At 38.0% G+C, this 25361-nt stretch overlaps 2 protein-coding genes across 10 annotated transcripts in view; both read right to left on the reverse strand.

Annotated features, from left to right (window-relative positions):
* Positions 1 to 13627, reverse strand: part of SLC3A1 (solute carrier family 3 member 1) — a 30221-nt gene extending 16594 nt beyond the window's left edge. Inside the window, exons 1-2 of one of the 2 annotated variants that reach the window (XM_068939645.1) lie at positions 2356 to 13627; positions 436 to 521 (exon numbers count right to left, since the gene is read on the reverse strand). The gene's annotated coding sequence lies outside the window, so the exon portion shown is untranslated. Of the gene's footprint in view, positions 1 to 45 lie in introns of both variants that reach the window. The other variant, XM_068939644.1, reaches the window with a different exon arrangement.
* Positions 13628 to 13728: 101 nt separating this feature from the next.
* Positions 13729 to 25361, reverse strand: part of PPM1B (protein phosphatase, Mg2+/Mn2+ dependent 1B) — a 72613-nt gene continuing 60980 nt past the window's right edge. For 4 of the 8 annotated variants that reach the window (XM_068939649.1, XM_068939651.1, XM_068939648.1 and 1 more), the window contains exons 6-7: positions 22750 to 22807; positions 15613 to 17545 (exon numbers count right to left, since the gene is read on the reverse strand). In XM_068939649.1, coding sequence (XP_068795750.1) covers positions 17240 to 17545; positions 22750 to 22807 — 364 coding nt within the window. In that variant the 3' untranslated portion in view covers positions 15613 to 17239. Of the gene's footprint in view, positions 15592 to 15612; positions 17546 to 19074; positions 19869 to 22749; positions 22808 to 25361 lie in introns of those variants that run through there. The other 4 variants (XM_068939654.1, XM_068939655.1, XM_068939653.1 and 1 more) reach the window with 2 other exon arrangements.

Consider the following 25361-nt stretch of genomic DNA (forward strand, 5'->3'; position numbering starts at 1 on the left):
AGCCCACCCACAGCTGTTAAGCAGTAAAAACGATAAGACACATACCGATCCTGGAATTCACTGCACATGACAAGCTGCTGTACCCAGGGCCATCCCCAGGTCAGGACAGCTCTGCACAGGCACAAGCTGGACCCAAGTGAGAAGCAGCACACTGCTGACTATTAACATTCCCACCCACACAGACACTATTTTTTTTTTTTTTCTCCTCCTTCAATTAAAAGCAGCGAAAGCAACCTTTTCCTTCTCCTGCATCTCTAATATTCTGGTCATGAAAAAGCATCACTCAAAGTTTAGAGAGAGTGCATTGATTTACATGTGTGTACCCTAAGCCTCGGGTCCCCGAGAGCAGCTCTCCCCCTGCATCAATGCCATTTGCCAAGCCAATGCAAAGGAGTATACACCAGCTGAGGAGCTGCCTTATGTGTTAAAACAAACCTGCCCGGGGGCCAGGGTCCCAGAGAAATTCCAGTGACTAATTGCATTGGAGAAGCAGTTGCTTTTGTCCTCTTAGCAAGATGACTCTTAAGAACAAGGACACAACATAGTGTTTATTAATTTTGCCTCAAAAATGAAAACACTATAGAAGTTTTATAAACTAATTACTATAATCCAGTACACATTATTCCATTGATTCATATATGCATTATTTTTTCAGTAGCTGAGCAAAGAGCTAGAAGCTGTCAGAAGAGCTAGAAGGTCTTTTTATCTGACAATTTTAAACCTATTCTTCCCCTTCCTCACAATGGTGGGTCCCAGCAAATTCATCCTGAGCAAGTTCAGATAGCTGCAGCAGATGATCACTTAACCAGGAACACTTCAGATAACAGTAATAGTTTCAGTTATCTGTAATTCAATATTGCCAGGAAATTCAGAAGTGGGAAGTTACTTGAAAGAGCCTCCCGTCTAATGATTCTACAGCCTTACTATCACTATACTAGTAAATTTTTTAAAAGTTTCCAAGTATGCATGGTACACTCAGGGCATAAGCCTGTACTCAGTATCTGATTGAGATGTGTTGGTCTCTGCTATGTTTCTTTAATCTTTTATGTAATATCAGTCACATTTTTTTTTCCATTTCAATTATTTCACTCCAGGGATTTCACTTCAGATTAAAATAGGGCATGTTTAAATGCAGAAAATCTTTAATCATGTCATATACATCTTGGGACCACAGTATTCTTCCCCTTACTTTTCTGCAAACAGTTTCAAACATGTCCACAGACTTCTGCCATACCCAAAAGCTACTTCAAACCTCCATGCACAGTAAGAAGCAAAACAAGTAGGAAGTAAGAGCAAAAAAAATTGACTTAAATCTACCCACTTACAGTGTTACCTTGGGTAAGCTGAATAAATAGAATTTAGGAGGGTCAAATTTACAGACATACATACATATATATGAGTGTCTTGGTGTCTGTGCACTCAAGTGATGCATCTGTTTGACCTTTCAAAAAAATCTGGTCACCAGTGACCACAAGAAAAACAAGTCAAGTCTCTGAGATGGCAACATTGCGTTAAAGCAACACCTAGAAGATGAAGCTTGACTCTTGTTGTGATATTTAGAGAGATAGAGCTAAGTAGTATGTAAAAAAAAATTTTCAAAAAGGAAGTTTGCTGAAAAAAAATCGGATAGGAACAACATTGACAAGCAAACTGTGTATCGGTTATCTAAGTTGCAGTGGTGGGTTTGGGCAGGAAGAGGGGTGTTGTTTGTTTGTTTGTCTTTTTTAATGTGTTCCAAGCCATAACGTTGCCTGGTAAGACCAGCCGCTGCCCTGCGAATTCCAGGTCATTTCCTACAAGGTTAACAGGAACAGTAAACAATCTTACTGCATTTGTAGAAAACTGGAAGAATGTATTTATGCTGGAAGACAACTGCACGACGAAAAGTAAAACAAGTGACCCATTAACAGTGAAATCTAATCAGATTTTAATGCTTTTTTCCTTTTTCCACTTCTCTCTGTAACCGCGTACCTGACACGTAGACCACAAAGCTGAGGCCAGCCGTGCTGTTTGCCTGGTATCACGTAGTGACAGTATCAAGCAGAACCTACCCCAGATCATTGTTGGCATCTCTTTTGAAGAGCGCAGCGCAAGTTTGAGAATCTTTGCATTTAACATTATATGGCATGGATTTACAACGAGAGAAGCCAGGTGACAAAGACCATTTGGGTACAAGGGATGCAGACTGACACTTCTACACGTCCTGGAAGACATCTCCGGCACATCAGCGGGACATTGACATGTGATTTATCATAATAAATTGCAACTCAATAGGCAATACTATACAACCATGACTCAAGATACAGTTATATGCCTAATTCACCAACTTTTAATGCTAATTCAAGGAACTCTTACCTTTGTCTTATTGCTGCCTTGCGTTGCCGCCTGCCCTGTGTGAGGTACCTGTGTATTAGTACATGCGGTGAACCGGACTGGGAAACTGATTTGGCAGAAACCAATCTTTTCATTCTTCAGATAGATCTATTTCTACTCTGCCTGGTCACCAAAAGACCACACAAATGCTTCTGCCAGCTCAGCACAGAGAGGACGATGAGGACGTGCTGGGAGATGGGGTCAGGGTATAAGGTTTAAGCGAGCGTTGACGAAAAGCTGCTCAGTTAAATCATGTTCTTTGTGTCTCACACCCATTGTAGTTAATGTCTTTCTGTCCCTTCCAGAACGTCCTGTCATCTCACTTTTACAGAGCTGGAGGCAAGGCATGTAACAGTTCAGCCTCACAGGCACAAAGGTGTGTGAGTGTGTGTGTGCATGCGCGTGCACACACGTGCACTTGTTTGTTTTTCTGGAATCAAAAACAGAAAGAGAATTTAAACTCCTTTAAGGACTTACCTAAGACCACACAAGAATCTGCAGAGTATCAGGGACTCAGTCCCACTTCACCCAAGGACTATTACTACCTAAAACACTGTTGAAATCTGGTTCAAAGCAACTGATATTTTTCATCCCCCCTTTACTTTAGCTGGTAAACTTTCTATAAATTTAATGCTGATATCAACCTGCACGGCTGCACGTGCTTGATCAAAAAATACAGGTTACCATTAATATGCATACCTCTTACAACTGATAAAGGCAAATTCATATTTATGTGGTTAGAACCTACTATTGCACTCTGTACACACATTTAGGAAGCAACTACTTTTTTCCTCTGCCTTACTCAAAACATTTTCCAGCTGCACAGCTGCAAATACCTCTTTTATGAATCCTTCCATACATTATTTCTTCAAAATAGTGTCTATTGTCCTAATGTAATTCCTGAGTAATGTTAAATGCTTATTTATACCTTAAGTAGCACAAACCATGTCTTAATTGCCAAGCATCCAGCTGAAAACAAGACGATTATTCTGCTATACCAGATAAATGTAATGTGCACAAATCTAAGGCTCTATATAAATGAACCTGCGTGCACCACTACAGCCTTCCTCCAGTGCTGAAGAACTGAGAGCCCGTTAAACTGCTAAACTTCAGCTGCTAAACTAGGAAGGCTACCGAACATTCACACAGACACAGGGACACACTCCCTACTCCCTTATTTTAAAATTAAAACAGAACATAAACAATCCTGGAAACAACCAAGTAGCCGTTCTGGTGAACATAGAGTGTTTACAGACAGGCTTCAATCATATTTTAGATCAACTCCACGTTGCTATATGAGAAGAGCTGAGGTACAAACAGGTACAAGTGCAACAGACACATTTTAGGCCAGGTGCCTGGACCTCAGATACAAAGAATTCTTCTAGAAAACCTGGAGAGGAAAAATTGCTGAAGAGCTTAAAACAGAAAGTGGAAGATTACCTACCACAGATCCGCAAGAGCAAGCCCAGGAATCTGATGCCTCCTACTCCTATATGGTTTTCCTTGTAGATTCAAAATAGTTAGCTTCATACAGGAAAAAAAGAGCTTACATTTGGCATTTTAAATTAGTCCCTTCCGTATCAAAGCAACACAAGTACCAAGGACCAGACCAACACGTGCTTTCATACAAATTATCCCTATGCTTTCCAGAACTGTTGGAACACGATGGCTGTATTAAAGTAACAGGTGGCTTCTTTTTTACCTTTACAATTGCAATCAGGTATCACAGACGCCTGTATAGCTTGTTAGCTTAACTGCTCGGCCCCAAGGCTGGTATACGTGAATTAGTTACAAAACTACACAGGTATTTTATGTTCCTCTTACAGACTATTTATTTTTTACTCTTAAGGAGTAGTTTGCCTTAAAATTAGCTGATAAAAAGAAACTGTAAACTTCATCTTGAGAGAGGCAGATCACCAATAACTCCCATTGAGCCTTAACTTTTCCCTTTTAAAATATATTTCATGTATGCAGGCATTATGTTTCTGACTTGCTCTCAAGCAATTCTGAAACGGTTCCCTCCTGAGCAATTTTATAGTTGAGCAGGGATAACCAGCAGAATCTGCTGAAAAGCATTAAATAGCAAAGAACACACTTCACATTCTGTTCCAGTTACTCTGTTTGCCTTAGTGTTAGGTAGGGAAACAAAACCCATCAGTATGTGGGTAGTAATAGCTACTATCTCCACACAGATTGCCATGGTTATTTCCATAAGATGGAGGGGTTTATTTCCACAAGTGTTTCTTATGTATAATTATTTAGATGTACTGGCTGACTAAGATGTCTGCTGTTTGATGCTATACAAATGCCAAGTAGCTTGCTGGTTATTTGATAGCATACATATTACACCAAAAGTCATACAAAGGGGTGATTAAGCACCCTCATGTGATAAGTGTAGGAAGATGTTTATTTTTAAAAGTTCTCTTGCTTAATGCTTTTTCATTAAATCTTTTGTTACCGCTGAAACTAGTCTGACATAATGTATTTTACGTCTAGATATAACCTTATTATTTACAGAAGCAGGGCCAAGTTTACACCCATGTAAAAAGGCAAACATTATGGTTGTGAATTTTTCTTCAGTGGCTCCCAAAGACTGGCAGCTGATCTGACCTTTAAAGCTACATTTCATGCAGCCTTAAAAAAGTTCTCCCCTGACACAGAAGGCAGCCATCAAAAGTGAGACACCCTCTAGAAACAAGTTTCCAATGGGACATCTGTAACCCTGGGAGGCCCCAACCATACATGAGGTACCCACCATCAGCTTGCAGTTTTAAGTCCTAAATACGATTACGTGGCACTCCGTGACCCTTTTTTTAGTTTTTATTTATGCCCTTAGTCTACTAATGGAGTACGTGATTAAAGGTTAATGGCATTATAAACGCTGTAATTACCTCCTGCGTGGCTCACGCAGAGTTTCAGGGGTGGCTTTGGGGGAAGGCGGAGCCCTGGGCACCTGCCAGACCCGCAGGTCCTCAGTCTCCTCCCTCCAACTGTAATAAGAATAGTTGTCATCTAAGTCTTGCTGTTAGCGTACCTGCAATGACAGTAGCAGGCAAGAGTCAACGCCTTCTGGCTGCCTTCTCCTACAGAGAATCAAATGGTACACTGTCACACAGCCATAGAAAAATCTGTTTTACACTAAGCTCCAGGTTTGTTGGCCTCCTCAGGAGGAAGCTCACTCAAAAAACTGTACCCGTCAGTCTGCGTTCGTGCAGCTCTTCCCTCTGTAGCATTTGGCTGTCTTATTTTTGTTCTGGAGAATGACAACTTTAAAAGAATTTTCTTTTCCAGCCTAGCCCTTAAAAGCTTTGCTAGTGAGAGAGATGGACCTTGATTTTACTCGTAGATTAGCTGGGTATGTTGATCATGGTATAAAACCCTGAAAGACTGTGTTGCTGAAGCTTTAATAGCTGCACACCCAGGAGTCACTCAGGTGTCACTGAAAGATCTCTGAACTGGGAAATCCATAACATGAGGCTAAAACGCAGCTAGACAGGTGTCAAACAGAAGCTCAAAAGTACAATACAACATTGCACTGCATCATAACGACATCTATCCTTCAGGTTACCAAGGGCATGCTGGTAACCATCCCGTGGCAGGACACATTTATTCATGCTGCAACTTATGTTTTGCAGCAACTTAAATTCACTGGATAGTGAGAAAAACTTACTGAGGAGTAAGTTTTGGTCTCTTGAACATAAAGCACTTCCTCATCCAGTTGAAACGGTTTTCAGGGACGAGCTGTCAGGCGACAAATACTGCCTTCTCCTCCTGACTCTGCCATCCATACACCGCACAACCAGAACTACCACCGTACTATACAAGCTATATTGCTTTCCATAGTGCCTCAGTTTCCCCACCTGCATGAATCACACACATGTTATCACACAATTACATACAGCGTTGCACGCTGAGCCTCACCAGGGCTCAGAATAATGAGATTAATCCTTCCCTGTCTGAACTGCTGCCTCTAGATATAGCCTGGAATTTCCTTTTTTCCTCCCCACATATATCAAATTGATGAGAGTCATCTTATGATCAAATACACTCAGGTTGTCCTCCCCTGAAATAGTTTCCTGCTGAAGGAGGTCAGTTTAGACCAGAAATTGCTAGTCTTTGTACAGCATGTTTCACTCTGTGCTAGTGAATTGCACCCCGAAGTATTACATGGCAGTCTGACTTGAAACGTCCATTGTTTCCAGACCAGACTGAAACAGTCCAGCATCAGGAAAGCGAAAGGAAAACAAAACAAAACAAAAAATATAACCAAAAAATCCCAAACAATGCAAATGTTGGGAGTGAAATCAACATATTGGTATACATACATATTTGGTATGTATACACACAAAAACCCTTCAAAATGTGTTCTCCTATGCCATCCTTACATTCTAGTCTTTTTAAATTACTATTAAAAACTGTGTTTAGTTCATGAAAAAACTATTTTTGCAACGCTATGACAGTCATTTAGTCACGTTGCCTTTCATATATCATCTTCATGAGGATTAATTCCTCCTCCCCCACCCCCCCGTTTGTAAGTTCTCACACGTACTAGAACATACAGAATTCAGTATGCTCAGTTTGGGAGGATTGTTTGTTTTTTCATACACAAGAAACGGTCTAATAAATGAGGCATAAAACTCAGGATAGGTTCCCATTTCCTCACAGCTAATAGTATAAGTCTCTCTAGATCTATCGCCCTTTATGAAATGCACACATCCTGCTAATCAACTCAGCTCACATTAGATGTCTCAGGCATCATATCTACAGTGCTTTTTGACTATAAAAAGGTACTGAGCCTTTTTATAGGGTAAGAGATCCACCACTGTATGCAACTCCATTTTGTTAAGACTACAACATTGCAGTTTCAACCTGGTGATGTCAGAACCGCAGTCCTCTCTCTATAGCTGACAAGCACTGTCACAGATACTATTATCACTAGTAAGGAAAAGAACAAGTACATGGGGAAAACCTACAAAGGCCCTAACTTTTCGTCTCTACTTTTTTGTTTGTTCATTTTAATGGACTTAGATTTTCAGGAAGTTTGAAAAATTTTGAATTGCAATGAGAGTGGCAACTGTTCCACACTAAATAAAGGGTAAGGGGGAAGGAAAGAGAGAAGAATTCCTACTTGCTATAAGTTAGTGATTACCTCTGTTAGCATGTAACTCACCACACAGCTCCCCCTACACTCCAGCTACGCAACCCCATTCAGTTTGCGGCACTGTCTTGAAATACAGACCCAAGACAAAACTGATGACTCCCAGCATCATCTCCCTAACTGTGGCAACCAATTGCAGGCATATTGCATATTGCAGGCAAAAGTAAACAGAAAACAAAATCAAACATCTTTTAGAAGTGTCATAGAGGGCCCGATCCCACAAAACCTTACAAAAACAACACACTATTCCTATGAACAGGATCAAGAGGGGCAGTAATTAACAGCTCTGCAAACACGAGGCTTTTGTCAGTGATCCTACCTCTTTCCACTGCCTCCCCAAAAAGTTACATTTTACAGGGTCTTTCATACTATCTTCTGCCTGCCACAAAAATATGTTATGTCCTCACTTTTAAAGTATTCACCCACTCAACGCTCTTTGCAAAGGAGGACTATCACTCCCATTTGAAAGAAAAGGAAAGGAGGCACAGGGCCAGAAATGCTCATGAAAACGTTCCCAAGTTTTAATATGAAAACTGACATTTTCACTGGACAATTGTATTTACTTAGTGCAAGCCATACTTACCGCCTCCCAGCAACTATGTTTTTCTTTGGAACCATCTCAAAAACCATTAACGTAACATTTCCTATAGCAAAGCCCTTAAAAGAAGTCCATCTCTTCCAAGTGGGTCACTACATCAGCAGTGAGAGCACGCAGAATCCAAAGGAATAGGAAAGTCACAGGAACAGACAGTCATGTAGGATCAGTACTACAGAGCATCTTGACAAGGCCTGAAGACCCCCAGCATATCTGGAAACAGCATAAGGAGGTTTCTGGAAAGCAAAAGGTGTGGAGGCAGCAAATTGAGTTTAGTTATCCCTGTAGGCAGAGTTGGCTCAAACCTCAGTGACTCACTGCAAGAGTTGATCCAGCTCAGTTGTCCACCATCATACAGGACATCAGCAGCATAGGAACAAGGGACCTGTCTCAGATGGCACAGCAGCAGTGACTACGCGCTTCCAGAACGAAGCCAGTAAGAACACAGAGCCAAATAAATTCCAGTTAGCACGAAGAGGAAGAGGAAGAGACAGGGTAGAACCTATGTTAGGTTAAAAGGATATTATTCTAAAAGCACTGGCAAACAAATGTAGCACAGGCAGTTTTTTCCCCAAGTTCTTTTTTTTTTTTTTAAATTATTGCTGATGCAAGCTTTTCCCACAGCAAGAGACATTTCAGTTAAGTCTTCACCTTGGTATATACCAGTATTTGCAAAAAATTAAGGTTATGAACTATATCGCATCCTTAATTCATATACTTCTACCTGAAAACAGAGCTGTAATATTATATGCTACCCGAATGCATAAGCACTCTTAACAGTTTGAAATGTTCTATTTCAGAATTGCCTAGCACTGAGGGATCCAGTTCTTCAGCACGAAAGCGCTGTTGGGGGAAAGGTCAAGAAAGCACTGCCTGCAGCAAATACCAGACTCTCCATTTTGCACTTAATGAATCCACTGAACTGTGTGGGCTTTTCAGGTGCCAGATTTCAGATTTCGTGTTTAAGACAGCTGCAGACACCTTTGACCTAACTTGTCCATACTAGCGCACCAGAGAACAATTTAACTCCAGACCGCACAAGTATTTGCACAGTGAATTAAAAAAAAAAAAAAATTTCCCCACTAGTCACTCAGATACTGGAGTGACAACTATCACCCATCCTCCCACCAGAGGATAAATTAAAGCAATTGTCTATTTTTTGTTATATGATGCTGTCTCTCATAGTCCTCATGCTTTTATTTTTGCCATCATGCCTAGGAGCGTGTAGTACCAAGTACAACGGGGCTCTAGTCTACTCAACACAAAAATAGTTTGCATTCTAAATATAGATCATCTAATCATTTCAGAACTGAAAGGCTGAATAGAAGGGAAACACTGACAAACGTTTTTAAATTAATAATGTAATACCATCTTGCACATTTTTCTCCTCTTTCTTAATTTTGTCTAAATCCTTCTATTTAATGCAGTTCAAAGCACACAGGCTATCACGGCCACATTAGAAGTTATCACATGACTATAAGATTTGCACAAACCTTTCATTCTGCCCATTTGATCAATGTCTCATCAGGTAATTGGTACATATTTCATTAACTAAACATTTAAAAGGAAGAATCACAAGAAAAAAAAAAACATTATGGAAAAACAAGCAGGAAGACGCAGGAGCTGTTTGAGTCCTTTCCTTATCCTCAGGTAGCAAAACAGCACTCAAACTCAGCAGAGCCCCTTCTGGTGTTAATGTAGCTATGTTTTCCTTTAATTTGGTTCACAGAAGCAGCACTTGAAATATGGTAACTGCGTATAAAAAAAAGAGTAGCTACAATTACTCACATACTTGGATCTTTGTAGTTACTTCCTTCTAATAAGTTGAGTAGGAAATTAAATGCAGTACTTCTAATCTCTTAGGTAACAGAAGAGAACTTGCTAAATGTTTTTAAGATAAAGATGATTAGAAATCCGAACAGACTAATGTAAGATATTGCCCCATTTTAAAGTTTTTCTCCTAAAACTACAAAAAAGGTAATCATGACTAAAAGCAGACATTGAAAAATTGTCCCACACTTCTATCACCTTGCCCACTATTTTTATTAGCAAAATATTTCCTACAATTATATTTTGCCAAGTTAAAAATTTCTCTTATATCTTACTTACAGCAATTCTCTATTATTAGCATTTTCTACTCTCAAAATTTTTTTTTTATTTATAAGTAGAAAGAACTGAAAAAAACCACCTGCTTCATCTACCCAGGTCATAAGCCTTATTCCTCATTAAAAACCTAGAAGTGTTTGTGAACCGAACCTGAAGAAGGGATCAAAAAAACCAAACAAACAAAAAAACCCACACCACCACACTTAAAGAGCATTCTCCAATTTCTCATAAAAAGACAAATATAATTATTATAATTTTATAAATTATTTGTCCAAGACTAAATAAAGCTCACCCTTTCGTATGCTAAATAACTTGCCAAAACCAAAACAGTATTCACAGAACGATTGATGGTGTTAAAAAGTTTCCTTAAGAAGCTAAATAACGGGAAATGTCATTTCATTACTGCAATTAGACTCTTAAAACATTTCCTTTACAGAAACATGTATGCATTTACTTCAAAGTTTCCGATTAACTTCTAAAACTGTAAAAAGTTTTTAACCAGACTATGTGATCACAAAAAATTGTGGCTGCAATACAGTTTCAGTTCACTAAGGCGCGCTTTCATTCAGCATAGTTCCTCTCTTAATAAATTTCTTAAAAATATAATTTAGATCTTTCAAGCAGAAATTGATACTCCTTCAAGGACTACAATGTTTTTAAATATTTTTGGGCACGCTTTCTAATTCTAGACACTAAAACTCCTAAAAGAAATGTTTTAACCAAACAAGGCACGGAGTGCTCCTTCTACGAATTTTTGTCCAATTTCTTTCATTTAAGCTCTGCGGCTCTTTCAAATCTCAGTCGTTTTTTTTCTCAGATGAATTTGTATAGAAGCTCTGATGTCTGAAAAGAATCTTCTATAACCACCCGGCAGAATTCAGAAGCAGCTGAGAAAGCTGAACTTTCAAGATCTTTTCATGAGGGCATTTATGAACTGGATTGCTTCCAACTTTTTAAAAATCAAGGACAGGGTCCTTAAAATACCAAACACTATTGGACTGAAGCCTGTAGCCTCAGCTTTTCTACAGCAACTCACATTAAACTTGAAAAGCCTGAGAAAGCAGAAAACAGGGCAACAGTCATCTCGAAAACAGATCTGACAACAGGTGAGAAATTTTTTCCAGCTGCACTGTTCCAATTATTTGACAGCCACCTAAGTTTTCAGAGTGCATCTTCCTACCAAACAGTGCTTTCCCTCCTGTATTAGCAACAGCAACTACTTTTCACAGCAAGAATACCGAATCAAAGGAGGAAGATTTGCCTCCTCCTTCTCCTACTGTAACCCATCTCCACGACTTAGATTCTTGTCAGTCTTTGATAAAGTTTTAAAAGCATGTACTGAGGCAATGATTAGTTGATGTTAATCACAATTAACACTACAATAAAGCTTTTCCTGCTGAAAAAAGTCTTAGTCAAGCTGCATACAGACAGGGACAGACAAGGAAAGAAAAAGAAAGTATGAGTCAATGGAGAAGCAAGTTACCAATGATCCCAATGAGTTTTGAAATCCAGGTATCACAGCAAAGGAGAGCTTTAAGAAGGTTTTGAAGAAAGTAGTAGTAATCAGGGGGGAAAAATCACTTTTTGGATACAAAAAGAGCAAAGCACAGCAGCACTGCTTAAAGATGTATGAAAATGAATGAAGGAAAGAAGAGATGACTTCCAGCAGTAAGCTAAACACAAAAGGGAGAGGTGCAGTTATGGTAAGACGCAAAAGCTACTTGTCTTTTGATAGACAGAGAAGCAGTTAAGGGGAACGTAAGATGGTGCAGGCAAAGCACAGCTAAGCCAGATCTTTACAGCAATAATCCAAATAAATGAGAGCAGGGTAAGATCAGATTGCCAAACTGAGAGAAAAAAAAAACTGCAAAGATTCATGAGAGGCCAGGTGGACGTTCAGCTGCATAAACTGCATACTTAACTGGACTATACTACAACAACTCAATGATTAGTTACTTTCTTATGTTTTCGTTAAATTGCCTTCATCATTGGGAGCATCCAGTGCAACTGGTCACATGCACCAGTGAGGCTACCACTCCCTGACTTAAGTTATTTGAAAAACTAAAAGCAACATGCCTTCAGCAGACAATCCCCGAATCTGAAATTGCTTTTTTAACCCAACACAACTGACATTAGTTAATAGATTAAAAAATTTCTTGGCACTATCTTTTTGACAGAACATACTTAATACCTAGGGTTAGGCAGCTACACAGCCTGGTTTGTGCTTCAGCATTTGTTTGAAATACTGTGTTGTTACATTCATGCATTTACTAGTGCAAGAAATCTTTTTAAAAGCAGAACAAGCAGAAACTGAGAACATTTTATCTTATTTTCTCCAAATTCCCTCATCCTTCACATCATTTTAGTCAGATATCCGTTCTTTTGGACCAGTTTCATGTGTTTCACAGCTTACAGCTATTTTTGCCATGGGACAAAATGAAAAAGCTCCAATTAGCTGCCAGTCAGGTAAGTCTTCTGAGTGCATCTTCCTACCAAACAGCACTTTAGCTTACATTTGTTAACTACTTAGGTGAAGAATCTCTGCTAATAGTCATTACCATTAGAAAGTCTTCCAGAAGTAAAAATTGCCTCCCTGGGCTCGACTCCATGCTGTAACCAATCCCAAGTTCCTACTAATTTCCTATGATCAGGGCTGCCTATATGAGAAAGTTCACAAATGAAGGGGCTCACTTACACTTCTGGCCCACTTTATACACGGTATCAAGAAGCTACCTAGCCACTAGTGGTAAGCATATGATGTCGTCCTTGGAGAGCTGACATCTATTCCGAGTGCAGAATTCGTTTTGTTCACTCCTTTGCCTTTCCTAAGCAGCTTCATCAGCTCATACAATAACGCACATGAAAAGTACAGCTGCTTTAGCCCAGTGCTATATAGTTGTAAGAGCAGCAAAACACTTCCTAGACTAGACCTGAAAACCAGGCTTTCCTGAAGGCTGTTAATAAACCCACCCACTCCAGGTTATTACCATGCAGTGTCAGTAATATAAAGGGTTTGTTTTCCTTCCCCCGATAAACAACTCCACTACTAAAATCAGCATGAGTTTCAATGCGAGAGTGTTCACGTTAAAACAATTCTATATTAAAACTCTGTAAAAGAGCAAAATTTTAAAAATCTCAGATCTTAAAGGAACTCCGAGGAAAAGAGTTGACTAAGAGGTCAAGTTTAATCTGAATTTTTAGATTTTCAATGAACGCTTTCCAGTAGCTAGAAAAAGACTAGTTCCAGCTGATCTTGAGACAGATTTGTCCTAGTGAGTTCTAAATGTTGCTTGCATGTTCTGTCTCCAACTGAGATGCCTACTTGGAGATTCTGGGGTTATTCTGACAAAGAACCACATTCCTGATATAGTGAAAACAAACCCATCAATATCCTATTTAGGAAAAACAACCTTGTAAATCATATTTGGATATCCTTTTATATAACACACTTGCATTTTCTTGATAAATCCTTCTCAAGAAAATATAAAGCATATCACACTGTTTTAGCAATCCTTTATTGAAGATAACAAGTTGGTTATGTTCACTGTATTGTATGAAACATCACAATATCATACTGGGAAGGTACTATCAGTACAGGGTTGGACCAGAGCGGACAGTCTGAACAATAAACCATTTTGCATTCTTCATTCCCTATCTTTTAACAACCCCCCAAAAAAACAGTAAAGGGACAAATACCTGTTAACATCATCATTTAGAACACTTTAACTTACAAGGCTAAAATCTAATGAATAAATAAAATATATTGTGGCAATAATCCTCTCTAGACCAAAAAAAAAAAAAAAAGAAAAAAGTCAGATACACAGTGAATCAAAATGATTGGGAAAGCTGGCCTTAGGCACCAGTATGAAAGAGCATGTGGTTTTTTTTTTTTTTTTTTTACAGACTCACCATGGGGATAAAGTTACAGAAAAATACCATGAATTCCATTTCACACAAAACCAGTTGATGACTGTCATTAGCTTAAAACTACACACAAGGGCAATTACATCCTCGCTGAAACACAGTTTAAACAAATAGGAAAATGTTTACAAGGCATCCACAGCATGTAAATCATGTACAGATGGATACATTCATTGTTTCCCCTCCCCAATAGCTTTTATTTTAGATAAATACTTTACTCTTCTCCATTTTCAGCATTTACTGGACTCATTACATGCACAACTCAAAGAAATCAGAAAAAAGTCAAGGTTATTGCAAAAATAGAATTAAACTAAGAATCTTCAAGTACCTTACATGACAGCCACTCTGTACCATGCCCATCGCTTATAAAATGAAAGGTCATTGAACCCATGAAAATATCTCTAATATTTTCTTAATTTAAAATAGATAATTTTAAGAGTATTTATAGTAATCTCAAAGTGATAATTTGAACTTTGAAAATAATGCAAACAATTAAAAATTATACCCATATTACACAAGACTTTCGTCTGTATCTTAAGCTGAAAAAAAAAAAATCAAGAAACTATAGAAAACCACATATAGAACAAAAAAAATCACAATTTACATTATAATAAAGGCAAATTTTCAGCATTTTTTAAAAAACCTGCAGCTGTGAGAGATGTCAAAGCAAGTCACTACTAGCTATAAATTCATCAGTTTGGTTTTAAAAGATTTTCTCTAGCAAGAGTTTAAGGGTGTGTTGTACACATGCGTAAAATTCTTACTGTTTTTAGATGCCTAGAATCTTCATATATTATTGCCAAATACACTTATCTTCAAGCAAGCAGTAGGCAACATATCACAATTTGGACACCGCAGGGAAACCTAACGGTCTGGTAATACAGGTAAAACTGGAAAATTAAAAAAAAAAAAAAAAAAATACACATCTGATAGCATATTGCCCAATTGAAATTACTTCCAAGCCACAGAGCTGCAAAGCCTTCCAACTCGGTAAAGTGAAATAAGTAACGTCTCATACAATTACTTGTACTCTTTCACGCTTATATGTTTTAAATCTCATTAAGCCATAGTGCATCTTCAGAGTACAACTACAATCCCATGCACCTCAGGTACATATACTGATCTGCTGAATCATTCCTTCCTTCCTTCCTTTTTAGGGCCAGAGTTCATTACAGATGTAATCAGTATGCCTGCGGCTGGTAAAAATACTGTAGTACAGGCAATGCTAAGAGTGGCAATATCAGAAAACACAAAAATGAACAAATGATGGAAAATTCTAATATCTTTCTGCCCATTTCACAAAAAGTTGGAAATCCACCAGAATTTTTCCCTTGTATTGAAGAAAACTGATTTAAAAGTTTTTTTTTCCCCCTTTCAGAATCAAAAGCATTTTAGTAGATTTGTAAGGCTACCACGGATCTTCTAGATCTCCAGCACCCTACAGGAAAAGAAGAGGAGAAATATTAATACTCACCAACACAAATGGAAACATTTTGTTGCAGTTTGGATTTAAGTGGCAAAATTAAGTAGAATACTAGCATAAGAAAGATGACAAATTCCTTTTTTCATACTTGCCCACTTCCACGCACAAATATTCTTTGCTCCTTAATTTCATGAGGGAATTCACTTTTATAAAATATGAACCCAATAAAGTTATTATAGCATAAAGACTTAAAAACAAGTACAAGTACTACCTAAAATTGTATTACATCATAGCTATCAAAAGATACTACTACAGAATGGGGAGGGAGGAGGGGGGAAATCTATAAAATACTAAGAAATTCAACCCTTAACCCTTAAAAGGTATTCCTGATTCACAAGAAATTCCCGCAAGATCTTTTCCATTAAGGCAGTGAACTTTGTACCGATGTTGAACAACATTTTTATGCTAGTGTTGGAATATGAACTGTCCTTTTTAAATGTACAGAATTACCTAGAGGACTACTGGCACAAGAATTCCAGTATTAACTTATTAGCAGATTAGTTCACCACTGAAAATTCTCAGTATTATCACTGACCTACCAAAACACGTATGCATATATGTGTCAAACACCAAAAAAAAGGAAAAAGACTTCATAGAAAGTAACCTCAGGTAGACTAGCCTGTTTATTCACTTATATTGCTCATGTTTAACTTGCAACTGAGAAATACTGCCCAAATATAAGATTAATGATGACCGTGTCAAACCCAAAACTACTCAAGTAGCTGTAGAAACTAGGGAACATCATAATGAGTTAATGTCAACGACTATGAGAAGTTTCAAGCCATATCAAGATGACAGCATTTCAGAAAAGTTTATTACTTAAACTGTTTAAAAGACTCAGTATGCATACAGATATTATTCCACAGCATATTCTTTATTTTCACTTAAACACAAGTTACTAGAACTTGACACTAGGTCAAGTTCTAAGTACATTTTCATTTCTGGATATAGGTTATGCTACAACCTGGAAAGTAACAAGAATACAGTTTTCTAGAAAATAGATATTCGTGATGAACAGTGGATACAATCTAAATTGAAAGAATCATCACATTTAACGAAGAATAAGTGGTTTAACCTAAGATGTGATAGGTTTTGTAATTCTAGTTGTAACAAACTATACACAATTCAAATACACACATGCAGTATGTAGCATAAGACGCTGAGGGAAAAGGGTTGAAGAATTTGCATAATTCATTTAATAGTCACAAAATATGCATGATTAAGATGTGAATTACTTTACAATTAGCATACATGTACCGTCAAAATTAAGAAACTTCTTATAAGAAAAGGGGGTTTAAAATTTATTTTTGCATTAGCATGTTAGATTCCTACTGTTGGTTTCACAGGATTTAAAAACTGGTATCTTGAATAGGAAGCTAACTGCTCCTTGCTACACAATACAAAACGCAATTGCTATAATACACCATCGTTTTTGAACTTCTAAGGAAAGAAGGGAACTTTATATAAACAATCTGTACAAATAATCCAAAGTAAAAACAAACAGACTTCTAGGATAGATGTGACAAACGTTGAGCTATAAACAAAGGAAAACACGCCAAGTGAAGCGAAGCGTCAACTCTGTTACGTGAAACGTATAAAGACGTCACGTCTGTTTATCACTCATCTCATTCATCCCTGAATCTTCGTCTGAGCTCTGCGTTTCAGCGAGGCGATTCCCAGATTCTGTGGGGGTGTCTGGCGCAGCGTCACTGGCTCCACCACGATTAGCTGAAGTAGATGCTGTAGCTGAGTCAGCAGTGCACTCTTCTCCCTGCATCTTAGCTAGCCTGTAACTAGTCAGCATCTCTTCCAGAAGGTGGCGGTAGTTCCCCCTATGATTAATTCTCATTTGCCTGAGCGCTTCCACCAATTTTCCCTGCGTTCCACTTTCCTCGGCTTCGCCAGGGTCCTTTTTTTAAGATTCAAGACCCCAAAAGAATCAGTAGTTAAACTCGGATATTTTGGAAATACATTTTTAAAACATTTTTTCTGACTGAAGAAACATCAGCTTTGTCTTAATTAAATACAAAGACACCTTATTAGTAACACACCTTATAAAGTAGACAAACATGGATGATTCTTTTTAAATCATGTTGTAAAACAGGAAGATACCTATTAAAACAGCATCGACAATCATTTCTATTTTTTTTGAGCTGAACAGTGGCAACACGGTACCTCCTCCCAATTAACTCCATCTTCATTCTAATCGTCTCTCAGTGCATGCAGCCGGACTCCTCCCCACAACTGTGGTCAGTTGTCAGATAGTGAAAAACCTGAACGTTTCAGCTCCTTTAGCCACCAGGTCAGTATTTTAATTGTGAACTTTTGCACAGCCAATAGCAATGCCATTCTGTGGGAAGCTTACTGAAAGCAGTAGATAGTTCCACCACTAGCTGTTTAGTTACAGCATCACATTTAAAGGGCTCAGTATTTCAGAAAACATTCCCTATACATGAAAGATCCAGTCTTTGTGTGCGTGATGCGGCCATGAAAGACACAAGCAGTTATCTATCAGCACCAGGAGTGGTGGTGTTTGAACCCCGTAACATACTATTCTTGGCAGATGTAGCCATCACTTAGAAAAAATAACATATAGAATACCTAGTTAAGCTCAAATCTAACTAGAGACATCACAAAGCCTGAACACCAAGCACTGATTCAGGAATGGAGGACTCTACAAACCACTGAAGGCAACAAGCCTTCAGTTAAGTAAAAGTCTGAAGGATTTTGTTGGCTTCTGCAAAATAGACTTATGATTCTCTGTTACAATGCTTCGAGACTGATAGCAGATATTTTAACTTTAGAGTGCCAAAGCCCTAACTGTAGCTCTGAGGGAATAGTACATCTTATATTATTAATATCTAGCAACTTATCAAGGTAGTCAGATAAAACTAGATCAGTGGAAGCTGGCAGTTTTTGCAATACGTTAGAGGCAAAATCCACACTGTTTTCTTCTCACGCTGACCTCATTTTATTGTTATTTACTGCAGAAGCTTGAAAGGCTACAAGCACTTCAATCACTCATCTACAAACTCAATAGTAGCATTAAGACAATATCTTGGGATCACAAAAATTACAGATGCTAATGTTGCTGGAATAGAAGAACCAAGACTGATCAGCACAGTTTAATTTACAGGGGGACAACTTTGCCACAAAAATCAGTATTACTGCATACAATGCTATTCCGCAAAACTTATTTTATTGCATAAGGGTGTATATACTTCCACTATCGTTTCCTGATCTCCGACTTTCATGTACTAGCATTTTCATACTCAGGTAGATCCTGAAGAGATCGGTGAACAGAAAGCAAGTAAAAAAAAAAACTAATTTTAATGCATAAGTGGGACTGCTTAGTGTCTCTTGAGTACAAAGTCTGTGAAAACTCACATCAAGATGAACTATACATGTACTCATTTCTTAGATCTTGACAGAAAATGCTACTTACTTATTTCTCTAGCTAATATTAAAAAGAACATCAGCTGAAGAATACTAGCTTTGTAAAGTTCAAAAAATGTCTAAGTTTCATAGCCCCTTCTCCCATCAGTTTTGCTCTGAGGTTAGCATTAGGAAGTGTAGACCCTAAATCCTCACGTTTCACCAAATCCAGATCTTTAAAAACCCTTCTGACAGACTAATGTAAATATTTTTACTCCTTTATAATACTGTATAGTAAAACCAATAAGCAATATACTAGCATCACAGAGACTCCCGAACAATTCAAATGTTATTAAGAGTCACAGGTAACTGATGTTACGCTGTTTCTGATATTCAAAGACAAATCCTGCTTTGCTCTGTGCCCTGTTTGATACTGTGCTGTTTTGTTCTTCTGTCTCCTTCAATGTCAGACAGTGAGAAATCCCATAGATAACAGTAGGACAGAAACTGCCTGTTTTATATGCTATGCACCATATAGACACTATTATATACATTTCTCACTAATAATCTGTGGCTAGTATAGAACAGGTCCCCAGAAAGCCCTGAGGATAACAGAGAGTATTATTCTAGCTAGCATTTGCCTTCTTCAGTGCCCTGTTTCAACTTACTGCTACTGACCATAAACATAAGTTTCAAATCTTTGATTTGCTAATTAACACAAGCATTGACAATTTTTACAATGAAAAAAGGCTCTGTTAAATTGTGTATATAATAATGGCTAAGTACTAGGAAAACTGGACGTAAAATTGTTGTGGGTACGAGAACTTTGCCGGGGTGGGAGGAATATCTGCAGCAGCCTATAAGGACAGGATTCAATTTAGTAAAGTGCCAGAACATTGTATTAGTAAAAGTAAGGGAGTAACAGTCTCCATCAAAATACACAATCATAAACCTGGCTTTAAACAAATGCCATTGAAACTGGTAACAACTCACCAACTTTAACATTGTTCCTCATGTTTAAAGTTACATATACATCTAAATAGCATAAACAACCTAGAAGGAGAGCCATTAGAAAACATCTAATACTTCTAATAGAACTGTACTTTTGAATTTTAAGGTGAATGACTGACTTGATAGTATTGTAACAGTACAACAGTAACAATTGTTTAGCTACAAAGTAATTTTACATGCCATTCAAAGACCTGAAAGCACCAAACCCCAATATGTAACAGATTTCTGTATGACCTCAAAGGCACTTAAAACCGAACAAAAGTCAATAGCGGGACTTCTGTTATAAACGTAAAGAAACACTGGCAAAGCTACTGTAGCTGAGCCCAGTGCCAGGCTTGCTTCAGTCCTGCAGTATTACCAAATACTTTTACTGTGGCCATATTTTGATTTCATTTGGAATTGTCATCACTGGGATATACTGCATTTCCTTCTTACGTTCCCATCCTATTTTAAAGTGAGATGTGTAGCAACGTTATCACAAGGTGTAGACATTTTACAGAGTTGGATATCAGGTAACTGAACGTCTTCCTTCCCTCCTCTCCCCCTCCTTCCTGCTCCCAGCTATCCAGCTCAAAAAACTAAGATCACCACCATAGATAGACCTGGAATTAAGGATTGAATGAAAGGCAATCATGCTTTCATCACTTTGGAGAACAGGCCCACTGAATTTGTCTACTCTTAGGGAGAGTAAGATAACAATTCCTACTTGCTGGGAAGGTGCAAAAAGAAACTCCACACAGTGGCAGCTTCCTCCCCTCAAATTTCTCAGGGTCAGAATTAGCTAGGACACAGAACGGAGGAAAGGTACTGAACTGGTGAAAGACATCTTAATAGAAGATCAAATTAAAATTTAAGGGTATTTAACTTTAGAACATTATAGACAATGATTTAGATCACTACTAAGATTTGTACTACATATCAACAGAAGGCAAAGTTTACTTTGCAAACTGGAGTGTACTGCTCACATTTCATAAACAGAAAACCAAATACAACACTCTGGTTTGAGTGCAACAGTAATACGGCCAAAATCATATTCCTGCACATGCATTTTACTGGCTTATTTAGTTCAGATACCTCATTTTATTAGATCATAATGGATGATGTACAAAAATATCCTGAACATACCCATTTTCCAAAATAAAGTTGTACTATATGTTAAGACTTTAGCAAGCTTGCACAGCTACTCAGAAATAAAGGTGGCTTTGGAAAAGATACACCACAAGTGTAACTGGGGAATAGGACATTTCTAGAAAGCTAAACTTTTTTTTCCTGAAAAAAATTTAAAATGGATGCTATAATCTTCAAATAAATCACTTTCCCCCAACACTAAGAGAAGGAACAAAATCACTGCTACATATGAACAGTGGTAAAAGGCTGATGAAGGTGCAGAGTTTCCTGAAGGACTAAGAAAGATGAAAAGAGGAAAATTTTGCAGCTATCTAAACATATAAAGCTGAATAGTACAACTGTTGTCTAGCTTGTTTTTTGGTACTGGTACACAGTTTAAAGAAAATTAAGTGAGAAGTGCATACTCTGCCACTCCTGAATTAAAAAACAGAGAGGAGCAAATCCTAATAAAAACAAACAAAGAAAAGGTGAGATTTCTTCTCCATTTCTCTACTATAATAGATTAGTGTCCCCTCCCACCTACGTAGCTTTCTCACTTTTAGAGAAAGAACTAAATAAAGGTAATCAAGAGAAAAGATAACACTGGGAGGACGGACACAAGGATAACTGTAGTAACGCTTTGCACCTTGAGATTGTGAACATGCAACTAATCTTTTTGAAGCATTTAAAATAAAAGCAGACATCTCTCCAACACCTTTCACTGTAATCATGACTTCCTGATAGACAATCTTGTAGCCATCTCAGTTAAAAGAGTGATGACAAAAGGATTTACCAGGAGATGCACAGTACGTTCACAGATTAGTTCACATAAGAAATTGTACAGCAGAAGACAATGTGGCTGTGCAAGTTTATATACATATATATACACACACACAGACACACCCCAATTTAACTACAGCTGCTATGAACACCAGCTCTTATTTAGTAAATTTTAAACCTGATTATTGGGTTCATCTTAAAGTGACAGTAAAACATATTTCAATATAAACAAAATGTATTTTTAAGTTTTTCAACTCAACTTATTAGGAACCGGGCAGATGGATGTAAGCCATTTTAGAACTCAGAACCAAAATAAACCCAAAGCATCAATTTACACTTGTCCTCGACCACTGCACATACGATACTTAAAAGATAACACACAAAACAAGAGTAGTCAATATCGTCTCATCTGTTATATTCAGTGAACAAATGTCTTGTATACATAGAGAAGAAAACAGGAGGTGTGTTTGCACTGTTCTGTTAGATTTCTGGATACTAACCATAAGACATAGGTGAGTAATGAATATGCTGACCATAATTTTCAACAAGAAAAAACCCTACATTGCTGCTTCACAGATTTGACCAAAAAAAAGCAGTAATCAATCATAAAGAAAAAAAAAAGTCTTTCAGAAATGGGTACCACTGAAACTTGCTATCTTTTTCAGGATGAAGTTCTTTGATATTTAGTATGTAAAACAAAATCAAAATGCACTGTATGCTATGATACACAATTCACGTTTATGAAACTTTACTGACAGTGAGGTACTATTCTACTTAAAGTATAAACTATTTTGATGTTCTCCTTAACAAATAAGCATAACAATCAAAATCGGAACTTACCCCCTCATTCTCTCTGTGTGGATTCAGCCTACTGTACACAGCTTCAATAATATTACGCCTAAAAAGAGAAGTTTTAAGAAGCTTGAGCACAATAATAAAGGATTTCAAAACATTTAGAAGTGTTGCCCTTAACCTGCCTATTGAAAAGATGAAATCCACTACCACTATCTCTATTCACTTGCAATATGTTTAAGGATTTAATATGCAAGTCAGTATTTGTGAAGACTGAGCAAGGCAAAACATTCTCTTACCTTCTGCCTTCCCCTTCCCAATGGTTATCCCTTTTGCACCTTTAAAAATTCCAGCTGCACAGTCAGATGTTTGTCGAGATCAATGTTTAACTCTATTTTGCTTATTGCAGCAAAGTTACTGCAGTTAGCTGTCGTTCTTGTCATATTTTTGGATGTGAAATTTGAAGACACTTTTTGTTTTATTACATATAGACAGCCTACTACTTACCTCTAATCTTTTGAGGTTTTTTCCAGTACCTATAACTCTTGAGGTATGTAGTCCAGTGTCTATTCACACTGTAGACACTAAAACCCAAATACCACTACCTAGGTTTCCTTCAGCAGCATCATATGAGGCCATCATCATAAAAGGCAAGCAAGATGAGCATTCAAAACAAAAACAAAAAAAATGGAAACAGACTTCTGGGGGCGGGAGGAGAAGGACGTTTGCAAACGTGGAGACACAACCCAAAGAATAGCATTTACAAGAAGGTAAACTCCTTTCCTCAAGACTGTTGTCAATATAGTCAGATCCCTGATCCTTCCTCCATGAAAAAAATGTGAGAAGGGTTTTAGAACTTCAAGTTTGCTGGGACAGTGCTGCCTCCAAGAAAACAGTCGTTCAGCCAGAGTCCAAGTGAAATCCCATTTGGCTGTCCTGCAGATAAGAACTCTAAGACAAGGATCAACACTGAAGAGGGGTTGAAGACCCTTATGAAATTGAGTAACAGCACAATAAATGAAATCTAATGGAATTTAATTCTATGCAAGAGAAGCACATGACGAGGTGCAGCGCTTAATTCACATACTGAGTGATGGGCTCCGAGTCAACCATTAGGCTCAGAAGCAAGATTTGAGTTACAGTTTTCCCCAGGAAGACTTGAGTACAAACAGACACTAAAAAGGCAAATCAAAAGTTGGCAACCAGGAAATAACAAAACAAATGCCCTGGCACAACCATATCTTCAATACAGCATGCAGTTATGTCACTGCATCTTCAAATCAAAATGAGAACTGGAAAAAGTTCAGAGAAGGATTATAAATACGATTTTAAAAAGTTATTGACACTTTCCATAAAAAGGAACAGCCATGTGAACTAAGACTTGTGTCTGGAAGAGGCCAAGAGTATAAAAATGGTAACAGCATGTGGATAAGAGTGATATAACAGTGTGTGGATAAGTACTTACTATTGCCTCTTCCGAACAAAAAGCACAAGGGCATCAGATGAAGATAGTAAGAGACAGGCTTAAAAATAAGCAGTGATGGCTCTTGATGCAACAGAACTTTTTGCCAAAGGTTACTGAGGATGCTAGAAGTTTGACTATACTTCTCCTGAATGTATTTAACTGCAGTGAAGAGAAATTTCCAGAGGTTACTAAATGCATAAAATCACCTTAGGCTCAGGAAGCTTCTAAGGTGCTAAAAGCTGGAAGTCGAAACAATAATAGGCGGAGTATGTTATATGTTTTTCTGTTCTTATATTCCTCCCTAGGTATCTACTTTCAGCTATTCAACCGACAGCATATAGCGCTAGAATGATCCTTGGTCTGATTTGGTATGATAAATTCTTGTGTTCACACCACAGAAGCAAAAGCACATTCAAATACAAAGAGCTCAGTTTTTGAATGGAATGTTGCGAGTACATGGAATTCTGAGCCAAAGCAGTAAGCCAGGTAATCTCAGTATCTGGTGTTCAGTATCTGAATACATTTTTCCAGTCGTGATCCAGCATTTAAGTGTACCTACTAAAACACCCAGAGTCCTGGGAGATGAAGTCCAGTGAATGTAAGGGACAGTGCACCAAACCCCAGGGTGACCACAAACCTACAACACTGAAAGGACATCATGCCAGCGTGCTTCTAGATGTAAAATATGTAGATGATGATGTCGTCCGCAGTTATCTAAACATACCATGCCAAGACAAGCAGAAGGCAGGCACAACAGACATGCCTGACAACTCAGAGCTTCAAGACATTGGTGCATATACAACTTCAGCTTGTTCACATTTTGGGCCATGTTTGAGCTCCAGGAAAGAAACCTCCTTAGAAGAATCAAGGGTCTTCCTTGACTTAGGTGAATTCTGGAGAAGCAGCTTCTCCAGAAGACAGCACCTAAAACTTACCACCAGTGAGGGAATTTCCAAACTTAATTCAGCATCACTACCAGCATGGCCTCAAATGAGAAGATAGACTATAAATTGAGGGAAGTCAAGTATACACACTCACATGGACCAGCACGATTTGATACCATGCTCTGAAAGGTATCTCGGCCTACAGCTGGTTACAGTACGCGTTAGAATACTTCTCAAAGAGCAGAATTACTCCTGAGGAAGGGAAACCTTAACTTCTGAGGAATCCAGCAGTGCTACTGTAAACTCCTGGA

The sequence above is a fragment of the Struthio camelus genome, chromosome 3 (assembly GCF_040807025.1).
Source record: "Struthio camelus isolate bStrCam1 chromosome 3, bStrCam1.hap1, whole genome shotgun sequence".
Classification (NCBI taxonomy): domain Eukaryota; kingdom Metazoa; phylum Chordata; class Aves; order Struthioniformes; family Struthionidae; genus Struthio; species Struthio camelus.